Below are 13,944 nucleotides of genomic sequence, written 5' to 3' on the forward strand. Positions count from 1 at the left end.
ACTAAGAATTCACCCGTTCTTCAATATGTTACAAAAATGTGAGTCGTTTTGGAGTAAAGAACCAGACAGTTTCAATCTTTGGGCATTTGATGGGGGAAGCTTCTGTTTTCTGGGCTATCTTTGCTCTTATTCATCAGTATGGTGGGATTATATGTTGGGATGATTTACAGAAAGTTTTAGTGAAACAATTTCATTTTTCTCTCAGAAAAGGTGCTAATGGATAGCTGCTATTAATGTTTACAAGTGATACCGAAACCAGAAAATAGATAATACAGAAAAGGAGAAAAGAACAACCTTACAATATTAAAACACTGCATATTTGAGATGCCACACTAATAAAGAGTACAAGGGGTTCTGGTGGGTAGAAAGATAGTAAAAAGGGAACAGATATGTAAGAAAATGCACTCAACAAAAGCATCTTTATTACCGACCACCAGAGAGAATTGAGTTTTCTACAGTATATGAGAAAGATTTGTCTGTGGAAGTTGCAAATGACGATTTAATATCTTCAAAGCCAGCAGGATGGCCGAAGCCAAGACCAACAGCAGAAACGCCCATGGCCAGTACTGATAGATCTGGCAAGGCAACTGATCCTTCCAAGTACAACAGAACTTGCCTCATTCTCGGCCTAATCTCTGGTTCTGAATGAGAGCATAACAAGCCTAGTTTCAACACCAAGTCTGCTTCCTCTTCCACATACCCAGTACCCAGCTTTTGATCAACCGCCTGGAGAATATTACCTGCTTTCCAGCACGAAAATACGAAATCAACTAGAATGATATTCTCTTCTGGTACTGCTCGATGTTCTATTGGCCTTCTTCCACAGGCAACCTCTAGCAAAAAGGCCCCAAAAGCATATACATCGGTGCTCATTGTGGCCCTCCCTGTCCTACTATACTCAGGGGCAAGGTAGCCAAGAGATCCCGCTACATGGGTGGTTTGAGGCAGAGTTCCATGATCGTATAGCCTTGCCAGGCCAAAATCTCCTAATCTTCCATTCAGTTCACCATCTAGCAATACATTACTGGCTTTTATATCTCGGTGGATCACAACTTGCTCCCATTCTTCGTGTAGATAGAGTAATCCTGACGCCACACCTTTGATGACTCGAAATCTTTCGCTCCAGTTGAGGGTACGCTTTGGTTGGTTGAACAGAAACCTGTCTAGACTACCATTGGACATGAAGTCATATACCAAAAGTAACTCTCCTTTACGCCGACAATAGCCCAAGAGTGGTACTAAATTTCTATGACGCAAGCGTCCAATACTGACGATTTCTGCAATAAATTCTCTGATTCCCTGTCTTGCTTGATGGGAGACCTTCTTGATAGCAACCTCGACCTTGTTTGTTGGCAAAACACCTTTGTAGACCCTGCCAAATCCGCCTTCCCCCAGCAGCTCTTTTTCTGTAAACCCCTTGGTGGCAATGTATAAATCTTTATACTTGAACCTGTGAGGTCCATAGGCAAGCTCCCATTCTTCCAGCACTTCTGCATACTTCCACTTCCTCTTTAAATAATAAGCTGCCCCAAAAGCTACAATCAACAGAAAAAGTAAGGAGAGGAGGGGCAATCCCACGCTGAAAATTTTAGACACTTTCTTATGTCCAATCCGAGGTAGCTTGGGAAGCTGAGAGAGATCAAGCGCTTGCGCATCCCCATTGATCTTGAAGCTCCATCCCAGTACAAAATTTGCTAACCCCACATTGTCGACTGGACTAGTGGATGCAGAAAACCCAACATACATGGTTTGCTGTAAAATTGGTGAAAGATCATATGACAAAGACAAAAGAGGAGTATGTGGTTTAGCAGCCACTGTTGGAGCTAATGTAACATTGATTCTCCTATCCACCCGATCGTATTCCACCCAAAGTTGCATCTGTTGACCGCTGCCAAGATCTAAGTTCTCAAATGAATTCTTGTTGTAAGGTTGGTAACTTGCAGGCCGGGATACCTTGGACTTCACAGAGTTAATATCAATACCAACATGGTTAGCATTGATATCTGCATATTGTTGTTCTCGGAAAGTATCAAGCTCTACTGCAAAAACGTGATTTGTTGGACTTCCATCGGTGCTTGCATCGAAGAGGCCGAGGAGCTCTGTGGAAGGCCCTCGTGCAAGGACCTTCGTTGGTGCGATCACGAAAGCCATTCCCGGACTAGGAAAGCCTGAGCCATCAGGTACCATAGCAAACACAAATTGCGTTGAAAAGGAGAAGGCTGAACTATTAGATTTGGTCTTGAAGTTGATGGGATTAGGATAGAAGGCATGCGCCGTTTGTAATTTGGTTTTGTTGTTTATCTGAAGGAGGCCATTGTTGGTGATTTTCGCTAATCCGTCCAGGCTCAGATTTGATGACTGAAATCCTTGATAGATGAACCCAAAATCGTCAGAAGCAGCTGCACCAGCTGCAGTGTGAACTAGAAAATAGCTTAAGATTGCTGTTACAAGACTGAAAGGCATGGCTATTACTTGGATACCAACAGCCAAATCCGTCTTAATTCTGTGGCCTGTGTCTCACTATCTTGCGATTATGGATACTAGCTTTTCTGATGTACAATAAAACAATGCTTTGAAATAAAGTTTATGCAACAAGTCCAGATATATGACAGCTAATTTCAACGGGTTTAGATATGTGGCAATTTGATTTTTAATTTCAAATTTAACCTGCGATAGTGATGATATGCTTTGAGTAACTTCATTTTTGAATGGCAAAATATACTTTACCCCCTGTGGTCTAATAATTTTACATAGCCTCTTGTAATTTTAAAAATTATATATAATCCTATCATAATTTGAATTAAGGTATTAAAGTGACGGAAATGATCATTTATAACAGAAACCATACAAATATCAAAATTACCCTTGTTAAAATACTAAAATAGTTGAAGTGACTGAAATATATAAATATAAGGCGCATGACACTCTAACTTTACATGATTTATATTTTACCATATAACCCTCCTTATGATATAGTGTTTTATCATATAACTCTATTATAATTTTCAAATTATATACATAATTCCTCCTGGTTAATAAATAATTTTCAACTTTACAATGAGGTACTATTAACATTTTAGTTGACTCCGTTATAGAATACAAATTTCATCATTTTGGCACTTTAATTCAAACTATGAGGAGATTATATATAGTTTTTGAAACTATTGGGGGATTTTGTGAAAAATCATTCAATCATATGGGGGTAAAATGTATTTTGCCCTTTTTTGAAATTGTCAGTAACTTCAAATGAGTAACGTCATGCTAATGTGTGGTTTAGAATTGTCCGTAATTCATACGGACTTTAATACTGGTATTTTCCAAATATCAAATAACTAAGGCTCTGTTTGGATCCTTCAATTTTTTAAAATCTAGTTTTTCAAATATTATAAAAATTTTAAAAAGTGCTCTAAAATGTAGTCTAAATTGTTTTTAATGTTTAAAAATTTTTCAAAAACTAGTTATTCAAATACTATATTAGACTACAAGCTATTTTCTTAACGTGCTTGCAATTTGTACTTCTGCTCGTTCCATCCTCCCTTGCCCTATTCAGTAGCCTATGACAGGTTCGTGTTCCTAAATCATTCAAGAGTATTCAACTTTTTGTTTTGTTAAGAGTACTCAACTTCACCATGTGCGGAGTCCTGCGAGACCATTGGTGGCGGGTGATTTTTGCTTACTATAAGGAGTTTGGAGAGCTGGAGGTGTTGGAGGCGGAGGCACAGTCCCTTCTGGTTGGTCTAAGAATGTGCGCAGAACGTGAGGTGAGATCGTTGACTGTAGCATATTGTCCCGCATTATCTCTACAGATGAAAGTAACACTGAACATGACTGTAGCATATTGTCCAAACGAAGATGAAAAGTTATTGGTCAGCGCTATCAGAGTTTGCGCTTATGTTTTTAGATAAATTCTTGCATAAGACAATAATTCTCCTACAAGTTGTAATTAGATAAATGTGCATACTGCTTGGATTTATTTCCATAGAAAAATTAAAAAAACTGGAGAACATTATACCATTCAAGCATAGCTTGGGACCTCAATCAATTAATGTTTTGAAGACAAGATAAAAAAAGGAAGTTCATAAATGAATCTATGCAGATATGATACAATATATATGAACAACGGTATAACGTGTTGGGCTTGGCAGCCCTCGGCCAAATGAGTACCTGCAAAATTAAGTTTTTTTTCAGCATGTTAAAAATCAACAACTCATGAAAACCTTTATGCTGAGATGATAATAGAAATAACGACAGATTCTGAAAAAACCAAAGGTTATTGATTGATTTATTTTTTTTAAGAAACTTTGACTTTATTTGATAAAATATAATGGGGTCATACACGCAACGCAAAAAGCAGAGGAGCGCTATTGCTAACTAACTTGCTACACTCTAACTCTACGAAAGCTTGGAAGTCCCAACCGATCAAGAGTAATGTCACCTCTCACCAAGCAAGGAAATTTACTGAGTGATTCATACGTCGAAGTTATTCCAGAGTCCACTCCAATGTTTGAAAATCAGTTAGCAGGTTTATTCGCTTCCCGAAATCAATGCGACACCTTTCTAAAGAACCTTTTGTCTTTTAGCAGTTCTTATAATGCCCCTCACAACCTCCATGGACATCGTACTTTCCCTTGAATGATCTGAACCAATACCAAAGAGTCAGATTCTAAATGCAAATCAAAATACCCACGAGCAATAGCCAACCTAACACCATAAATAAGCGCTTTCAATTCCACCAGTGTGGAGGCCTATTGTGGATTTGTCCACCTCGGCACCGTCTTGGACAGGAGATACCTCTATTGCCTGTTGGTGTACCTTGGGGGTCTCCCCAGGATTCAAACATTTGACCCTTAAGGTCTTTGGGTTTTGGATCCTGGTACCACTTGAGCTAGTAGCCCAAGTGGTAGCTCAAGTGGTACCAGGATCCAAAACCCAAAGACCTTAAGGTCAAGGGTTCGAATCCTGGGGAGGCCCCCCAAGGTACACCAACAGGCAGTAGAGGTATCTCCTGCCCAAGACGGTGCCGAGGTGGACAAATACACAATTGACCCCACAACCAGCAAACTCGTCATCTTCCCAAAGAAACACAGGTACCCCAAAAGAAACTTTCCCTTCGAGCATCGAAGCACACCCCCACCTCCACTCTCTTCCGCATTATCTCTAGAACAACCATCCGAGTTCAACTAGACCACATGTTGCACTGGCCATCTTCGCCGAACCACCATGGTTTTATAATCCCTTTTCAGACCAGCCACCATACTAAAGAAGCACAACCAATCTTGTCCAGTGGTTATGTTGCCTTTAAATTTAAGTTGAAGAATGTCCCTAAAATCACCAAAAATTGTCGCACAGACATGTAGCACAGCCAATAGTTGTCCTTCAAACACAAATTTGTTCCGCATCTTCCACAAATTCCAATATATTAGAGATGGCAGGAGGTGAAAAAGATACAGAAGATACGGGTTCTGAGTAAGCTTCAACCACCAGCTAACCACATTATGTCTTATCGTAGAGGAAGCCCTAAACTCACCCCTTCGACGTACTCCCAAATTGTCTTTGCCACCTCCCCATTGCAGAAAATGTGATCAATAGACTCTTGACATGGATGTATACAACAAAAATAGTGATAAGGACCTAATATCCCAAGTTTATGCAACCTATCCATCATCGGCAATTGGGAACCTATCAATCTTAATATGAAAAAAGAAATCTTTATTGGCAATCCCTGAGCCCAGATCAATGAGTAGAGCTAGGAGCTACTTGCACCTTCTCGAACAATCTGGTAGGCTGATGCTAATGAGAAGTCACTTGAATTACTTGGAGCCCAGACCATGCATGGTATCCTCTTGGTCCAGAGAAGGAGGCACAACATCCAAAATTTGCTCCACCCATCGGCTAGGCACTACAGTGTGTAACCTTTGTCCATTCTAGCAGCCCTATCAACAAAATCAGAAACTGTACATTCCTGAAAAGTATCCACTTGTCGACATAATGAACCCTTCCTCAACCAATTATCATGCCAAAAACTCACAGCATCCCTAGCCAAAATCCAGCTTACATGCTACTCAGCAATCCCCTGGATAGACACCATTCTCTTCCAAGTCCAAGAATCTCCGGGAGAAACATCAGCAAAACAAGGATGAAGATTGGGACAATATTCGCAGTGCATGAACTTAGTCCACAAAGATTGCCACAGCAAGAAATGCCACCATAGTCTCATCGAGAAGGCATTAAAACATGCTTCAAGGACCTCAAACCTGCAACCCCTCTATCATATGATTTGCATAACTAGTCCCATTTTATCCAATGAAACCGCGGCCCAGCCTCGAAGGAGCTCCACAGAAAATCAGCAAAAAATTTGTCCAACGTGCTAAAAATGGGCTTGGGAAGGGTTGACGCAGCAAATGTATGAATAGGCATAGAAGACAACATACTCTTTATTAGAGCCAATTTACCACCATGTGATAGTAGCCTTCCTTTCCATGATAATACCTTACTCATGACCGAGTCACAAATTCTTGAGAAGTAACATCTCTTTTGCCGCCCTACATGTAAGGGGCAATCCAAATGTTATTGATTTATTTAAAACTACATACTTGAACTAACAGCTGTTCTTGGAATCCAAGACTACACAAATTGAGCAAAGGTTTCTCTCACAACCTTAATGATTACTACCTAAATTACATCATAGATTTAGTAATTTCACTCCAATGAATCCATTTTCCACTGGATTATATAAAGATACTTTTTTATTTAAAGGGCGTAACAATTTGGTGGAACTTGACCAGTACATTTATAGATTGAGAGGAACTCTGCATGGACTAGGTGTGTATTTGGGGATATTTTTCAAATATTACACTATAGTATTGTGTATCAAAAACTTCATACTGTAAATATATTTTGGGGGTTTTTTAAAATTTAAAACTTTATCGCAATATTATTAAATTTGTTACAAATTTCCTACCACAACCACCACCCACCACCCTCCCCTCCTCCCTCCACCACCGCTACCCCCTTCCTCTCTCCTCCCTTCCCTTTCTCTCCTCTTCCCTCTCTTCCACGTTCCCTGCAACCCTCCTCCCTTCCACCCTTCCCCTATCCTGTGACCTGTGCTGGGTAATGGTGGGTGAAAGAAAAACAGGTAGTAGGATATATTTTATTTTTTAAATTTTTTTGTGTTTTTGATTAGGTGTACTCCTTTGTATTTGGGAGATGTTATAAATTAGATATTTTTTTGGTGCGTTTGGAGTGTGTTATTATAGACTTCAAAAACAAAAAACTCCAATCCAAGCAAACCCATAATTTGTATATATAAATTTAATAATATTGATTTCTAAACAAAATGAAATTATAACTTTTAGCATTTAAGAACAACCCTAATATAAATTATATGAAAAAGAAAATAAGCTTATTAGAAGTTTGACAAAACATGCTGGTGCCACTTGCTTACTAGATAGTGCAAGCTATAAGTTACCTATTAGGCTTCAAAAGAAAAACTTGAGAATTTTAAAAATTCTGACTTCACATTCAAACCAGGTTTCTCAAAAAATAAAAAGTAAATAAGAGACACAATAATTTATTTTTCTGAAAGAAAAATGCTGTCACAGATGAAAATTGCAGCAAGAACTCAATATTTGATAAATCTCTCACATCTCCAGTTTGTTGTGAAAAGAGATCCATTAATCTCTTGTGTTGTTTAGCAATACTAGCAAAATCAATTCAAAATGAACTGTGACCTGGGACTACTAATTATTTTCCAAAGTAGCACGAAACGACAAAAGATGTGAGATGTTAGGAGGTGTTTGGTAAGTGGATTTTGAGATAAGGACGAGTTTCAATTTAAGTCATATTTATACAAAATATTTATCTAAAATCAATCAAAATTTCTAATAGGTTACATAGACCTTTTCTATGTGTTCAATGATTAATTACTAAAGAGTAAGTTTTACCTATCTATTGTATTTTTATTACTAAAACTCATTGTTGTAAAGTTATCAAAAACTCTAGACTTTTATCAAACTTATTGCTACTTCCCAATTTATCATGGATATAGTGATAGTGATTTTAAAATTTAAATCAAACGGCTCCTTAGGTTTATTTGTATTACAATTAAGTTTAGTCTTATCGTAATTCTAGTGCTCCATTTACTATTGAAATACAATCTCTTTTAAAGTAATTATTTCCATTTTAAAAAGGTCATTCCTTGTGATTCACAGCAAAGATTATTTAGAGAATCAAAATTTTCGTTGTGTTGAGACCGATTCACTCTATGATTTTAACGAGGGATAATTTCAAAAATCTCCCCTAAGATGTTTGACGATAATTTTACTAGCCTTCTCTAAAGTTTGTAAAATTACACAAAACCTCCCATGAGGTTAAGGTTTGATAACAAAATTAGTCCAATTAGAAAAAATAACATTAAAAAAGTACTTTAAGGAGAGAGATGAAACTTTTATTTTATAAATACCTCTTATGCATGTATATAAGTTGTATTAGGAAAAAAATAAAAATAATTAAAAGTTGGAAACAATTAATACACACATTTCACTACTCAAAAATTCAAATTCAATAAATTAGACAACACAAATAAGTCACAAAACTACACTAATTGTCACAAGATTTAGCAAAACAAACTAGACATCTCTTTTAACATGATGTTTGCTATGATTCTTGTGATTTTAAATAGAAAAATTTTTGGATTTTGCCTTTCTTTTCCCTCCTGTCTCCTTTACTTCTACAAAATTATTTTTATAATTATCATAGTTTTAAAATTTTCAAAAAAAAATCCTCATGAATAACCTTCTTTTGCCCTATAATTTTTCTTCTATCAAAACACTACTTCTCACATTGTTTAGAACTGATTTCTAGTCATTATCAAATTCTATCAATCACAAAATAGCATGATTAGGTATATCAATTGATATTATTTTGTAATTACAAGTCACCACTCATCATTAAAGAAATTTTCAACAGTTATTCCTGTTAATTAATTACTACTAGTTAATTAGTGATCTAATCACTTAATCATTAGATATTAGTAAATAAGAAAGGAGGGAAAAGAAAGGCAAATTTTGAAAATTTTTTAGGTTCAAAATCACAAAAATTGACAAGTATCTATTTCACCAAATAGTTTGTGTATATTTTAGTTTATTTATAGCTAATTTTGAGCTACTAAGGCAATGTGAATGACCATTTTGATAATATTTGATGTCCTTAAATAACTTTGAGAAGACGAATTCGTCCCTTTTGCCTGCTAATGTTTGTCATTTTTTGGTAAGGATGAATGAGTAAGGACAATACGGGGCCATTAATTAAAAGTCATCATCGGATTGGATGAGAGTATATGGGACTAAATAGTGAATTTTGAGTCAGATACCAAATTGGATACCCGTTAGAAGGTTTTGCAAGAGAAAGGGTGTTGAACAATATACGACCTCGGATTAAAGAAGTGAAGCCAGATAATCACGTCAGATACTCATTAGTGAATTTTTCAAAGAAGAGTGTTTAGTAGTATATGACACTAGATAGTAAAATTCACTTCAGATACCGCATCATATACTTGAGCGAGAAAAATCTACAAATTGCACAACTTGTACACATCTTTTCATCCTTCTTTCTTGCAGTATCCATGATGTTTTGACTGCAACTTTTTTGGACCCAAGACATAAACTTTTATCAACTTTGTGTTATTCCAATTCATAATCTTGACTCTTCAAGACCAAACCAACCTCCTTGTGAAAAGATTCAAGGGACTTGAAGATTATAAATAGAGGACGATAGGTCATAATTTGTTGCTAAATTTATAATTATTTTCCCCTTGATTTTAACCAAATATCGTTTTAGTTGTCGAATTCTACTTATATTTGATATTTTATGTTAATTGTAGGGCATTGGAGTAAAAAGTGCTAAAAATGGGTGATTTTCTTGGAGTTGATTGTCAAGTGCAAGTTTTCCAATTCAAGATGGAGTCTATGGAGTATTGGTTGAAGATTTGGAAACTGCCACTTTTTATTAGATGTCTTATTAGGGAACAATTAGCATTATCTTGGGAGGTTTCCTTTTTTATTTAGGAGTTTATTATTGGTAGTAGATATCTAGTAGGAAACAAAAAGAATAAGAGAAGTGGGCCGGAATCCCGCATGATTAAGACCTTGGCCAAAAAGAACCGTGACTTTGGGTGAAGGAGCCGCTTGGCTTTTTCTTCAGCTGGTCATCTTCTTTGTTGTTCTTCCATTGTTGAACGTTGACGCAATTTCCTTCAATGGAATTGTGTGAGTTACTCTCAATGAAGAGTAATTAATTTTATTCTCCAGTCAAGGAATACCAAGAATTTGGTTCAACTATCACTGTGAGATCTAATTGATTTTGTTCATTTCCTTTATTCTTTGATATTTGTACATTTTCTGCTTTATTGTGAGGACCCGTAAAATTTTCCTTAATTTATGCCATTTAATTCTATTCCTTTTCATGCATTTTCCTTATTTTATTTTACTACCTTAATTTTCTAGATATTTTATAAGTGAATATAGTTTTTTAAAATATTTTTCTAGTATAAGTTAGTTCGGGTTAATTTGGAAGTGTATTAAGGACGTGGGACCCGCTAGTACGGTAAGTGCGATAAATTTTTGGCAATTAATTGAAGTTTAGTCTTGATGGGTATTATTTTACAAGATGCTAGGAGATAATTAGAGGTTAACTAGATAGATTAACCATTGGAAGAAAGAAAATAAGCTTGAACCATTAAAAAAGTGCCACGTGTCGCGACACGATTGGAAGTTGGACTTGCCTAACTTTCTTTACCTTTACTAAAATCAAATTTTGACCAAATGTTTCTTCATTTTTTCACCTTGTTGGCCGAACCTTTGAGGAGAGAAAAGAGAGGAAAACTTCATCTTGTTTCTTCAAATCCAAGCCCAAATCTTGATTTCCAACCATTGAAATTGTAGATTACTCCAAAGTTGCTTATTACGGAGGATTAAAGCTTCTAGTGGAGGGATTTGTGAAAGGAAAACCCTAAGTTATCATCTTTCTTGAGGTGTTAAGGTACTTTGCTTACAAACTTCCTCTTTGTTCATGCTAATGTTAAATTAGTGGTTAGTGGTGGCAAAATATGCTATTTTATGGAGGATTTTCTGGTTTGAGGTAGAGTTAGCTAAATTTCAGGTTTTATTGGTGATTTTTCTGATTATATATGATAATTAGTGGTTGGCCATGAATGATAGCTTGGTATGGTAAGAAATGAAGCATTTGTGTGTTAGTTATAGTTGTTTGTGGAAAATTTCAGACTTTGTGCGGAATTCCAGCTTAGGGTTAGTAATCTACCCTGATTTTTCACTGCATGTTTGTCCTCAAAGGAGGCCGAATCAGCCTTCACCCAAAACATGAAAGTTGTTTGTAATTGAGTTAGCTAGCTACCTATAAAATTTCAGCTCAATCGGAGTACTGTATCATATGAAATGACCGAAATACCCTTGACTGCCTATGAGCCTGTTTCGCGGCCAGATTTCTATTTTCGTGGAAATTTCCATTTTTGACCCTGAAAATGCATGATTTGGCTTTGGAGGTCTTCATAAGAAATGTAGGTATATGTCTTGGCTTCGAAACTCCATAAAATTCGTTTTAATCCGATAAGTGTAGCTTTAGTTATGGTTATTGTGCTGAAAGGTGTGTTTTATCGTCTATGATTTGTATGTGGTTGATTTGAGATGAATTGGTGTTGATTGTAGGATGGAAAAGTAAGGAAATGTAGGGGACATGCTGTCCAAATTTTGGAAATGTTGTATTTCTTCGATTTTGGTTGGTTTGGGATATACATAAGAAAGCCTTTTGGGGTTGTTTGAGCCCTAGGTCTTCATGTTACCTTTTCGTTTCCAAAATCATGTTTTGCACCCTTGCATTAGTAATTATTTGGTGAGGCATACGACTAGTAGTCGAGCCTCACTTGTGCATTCCATTTACTCGATTTTGGATGTGGAACCTTCAATTATTTTACTTTGGCTATTTTAGGGTTTCTTGGCGATTAAAGCCACTTTGGAGTGAAAACTTTTGAAGTATCTGTACTTGAACCGGTGAGTTTACCACTCCCCTGAATTATTGCTAAACTGGTTATCTGTACTTGCAAATTGCTATTTGAATGTCTTTATCGACTGTTTATTTTGTACGAGACGAGGGTGTACTTTATCACACTCGTTCTCTGGCCTATGTGGCTTGTTTCCTGTATATACTTGAATCTGTTACCTATGCCTGTTATAATGTCGTTTGGAAGTGTATCCAACGACATTCCTGTTAAATCTGAGCTCAACCTCATGGGGAGTTAATTGAATCGAGCCAACAAGGGCTTGGTTGAGGAAATTGACAATCCATGGGTGCCTGTTCCTGGGGAATCTATAGGTATTGGAGACTCTGAATTTCCAGTATACTCGAGTATTACCATTCCTGTTCCTGTTTGGCGTTCGGGCCCGGTAAAGGGTATGTTTGGTAAACAGGATTTTGGCGTTAAAGTTGTGTTCTACTGGACTGGTTTCTTTATTTGAACGTTGACGGAGGGTCAACGAGGCTAGATCAAGTATTGCAACGGGGATTTGGCTCCTGAGAGCCACCTATATCCTTTATATTGTAGTGTTCATTCATTTCTCGTATTTGATGTGAATATGTGCCTTAAAAGTGATTTCTTATGAGTTCTACTGTTTCTACTGTTTATACTTTTGGTACCTCATTGAGCTTTTAGCTCACCCCGTCCCGTTATCCTTGTTTTCCTTACAGGGAACCATCTTTTGGAACTTCGATGTTTTGAAGAATGAGTGGAGCTAGTTCGAAATTCTTTTGTTCTTGTGGTATAGCTCCTCGATAATTTGGAAACCCTAAAAGTATTTTACTACAATGTTTCTTTTGGTGTGTAAACTTACTAATATGTATATTGTAAAGTGTTTCCTCATGGTTCCGTGGCATATGTATTTGGAAATGTACATTCTCTCATGTCAAATAAAGGTTACTTGTACTTAGTTGGATTGTGAAGTGGCAGCGACCCTTCCATTTCGTCTTGTTTTTCGTGGGAACGTCATATTAAAGATTGATCGCATCTTTTAGTTCGGCTCAATTGGGTTCTAAATGTTTATCTTCTCGAAGTTCTTTGAGCGTTTGGTAGGGTTTACGTTTGTTCCGGATTCGTAGTCCCGGCGAGAGTCGGACAGGCAGTCCGCCGAACCTTTTGGTTCGCCTTAGGGTGAGGTGGGGCTGTCACATTTATATAGTATGATTAGTGTTTGTGATTGAATAGGTGCACAATATTTAATTATACACATAATCTATTTGCTAATTGGAATAATTGAATCTGTAATTGTTTGACTGTTCTAATCCTGGTAGTAACTGGCATAATTGGGTTTGTGTCAGAAAAATGTACAATCTAATTTAAATGAACCCTCATGGCGTGTTTATTGATTAGAGTAAGGTTTCTCTAATTTCTAATGTAATTGAGGAATTAAATCCTATGGTTGTACCTAGGGTTATTCTTAAATTAGGGAATGTTAGGATCGAGGACAATCTAAGAGGGGGTGAATTAGATTGATTAGAAAACTAATCAAGTTATGGGCACTTTTTTGTTCAATATGAAATTTACCTTCTTTTCTAAGTGATCACACAATGAATCAATTAATGAATGAACAATATCACTTGAGAGAAGTAGAAAAGATAAGCAATTTAAGGATCACAATATAAAAATAAGTAAATGAGAAGAAAGGAATTGCAAACCAATTGACTACCAAGCTCCTCTTGAGTTTGAAGATCAATTCAAACAAACTTCTTCAAACTGATGAAATACAACCAATCTTATGTACAAAGGAAAGCTCACTTCCTCCTTGCCCCAAACTCCACTCGGTCAAGTTAGGAAGCTTTACTATCCCTCAGGACAACCCTCACAGTACTATACTATTAAAGTATTTACTCACAAAT

General features: G+C 36.6%; 1 protein-coding gene across 1 annotated transcript; it reads right to left on the bottom strand.

Annotated features, from left to right (window-relative positions):
- Positions 1-200: 200 nt before the first annotated feature.
- LOC113735275 (L-type lectin-domain containing receptor kinase IV.1-like) lies at positions 201-2,546 on the bottom strand. Its single transcript, XM_027262300.2, has one exon. The coding sequence runs from the start codon at positions 2,461-2,463 to the stop codon at positions 424-426; it is 2,040 nt and encodes a 679-aa protein (XP_027118101.1). The 5' UTR covers positions 2,464-2,546; the 3' UTR covers positions 201-423.
- Positions 2,547-13,944: the final 11,398 nt, after the last annotated feature.

This window comes from Coffea arabica, chromosome 3c (genome assembly GCF_036785885.1).
Source record: "Coffea arabica cultivar ET-39 chromosome 3c, Coffea Arabica ET-39 HiFi, whole genome shotgun sequence".
NCBI classification, from domain to species: domain Eukaryota; kingdom Viridiplantae; phylum Streptophyta; class Magnoliopsida; order Gentianales; family Rubiaceae; genus Coffea; species Coffea arabica.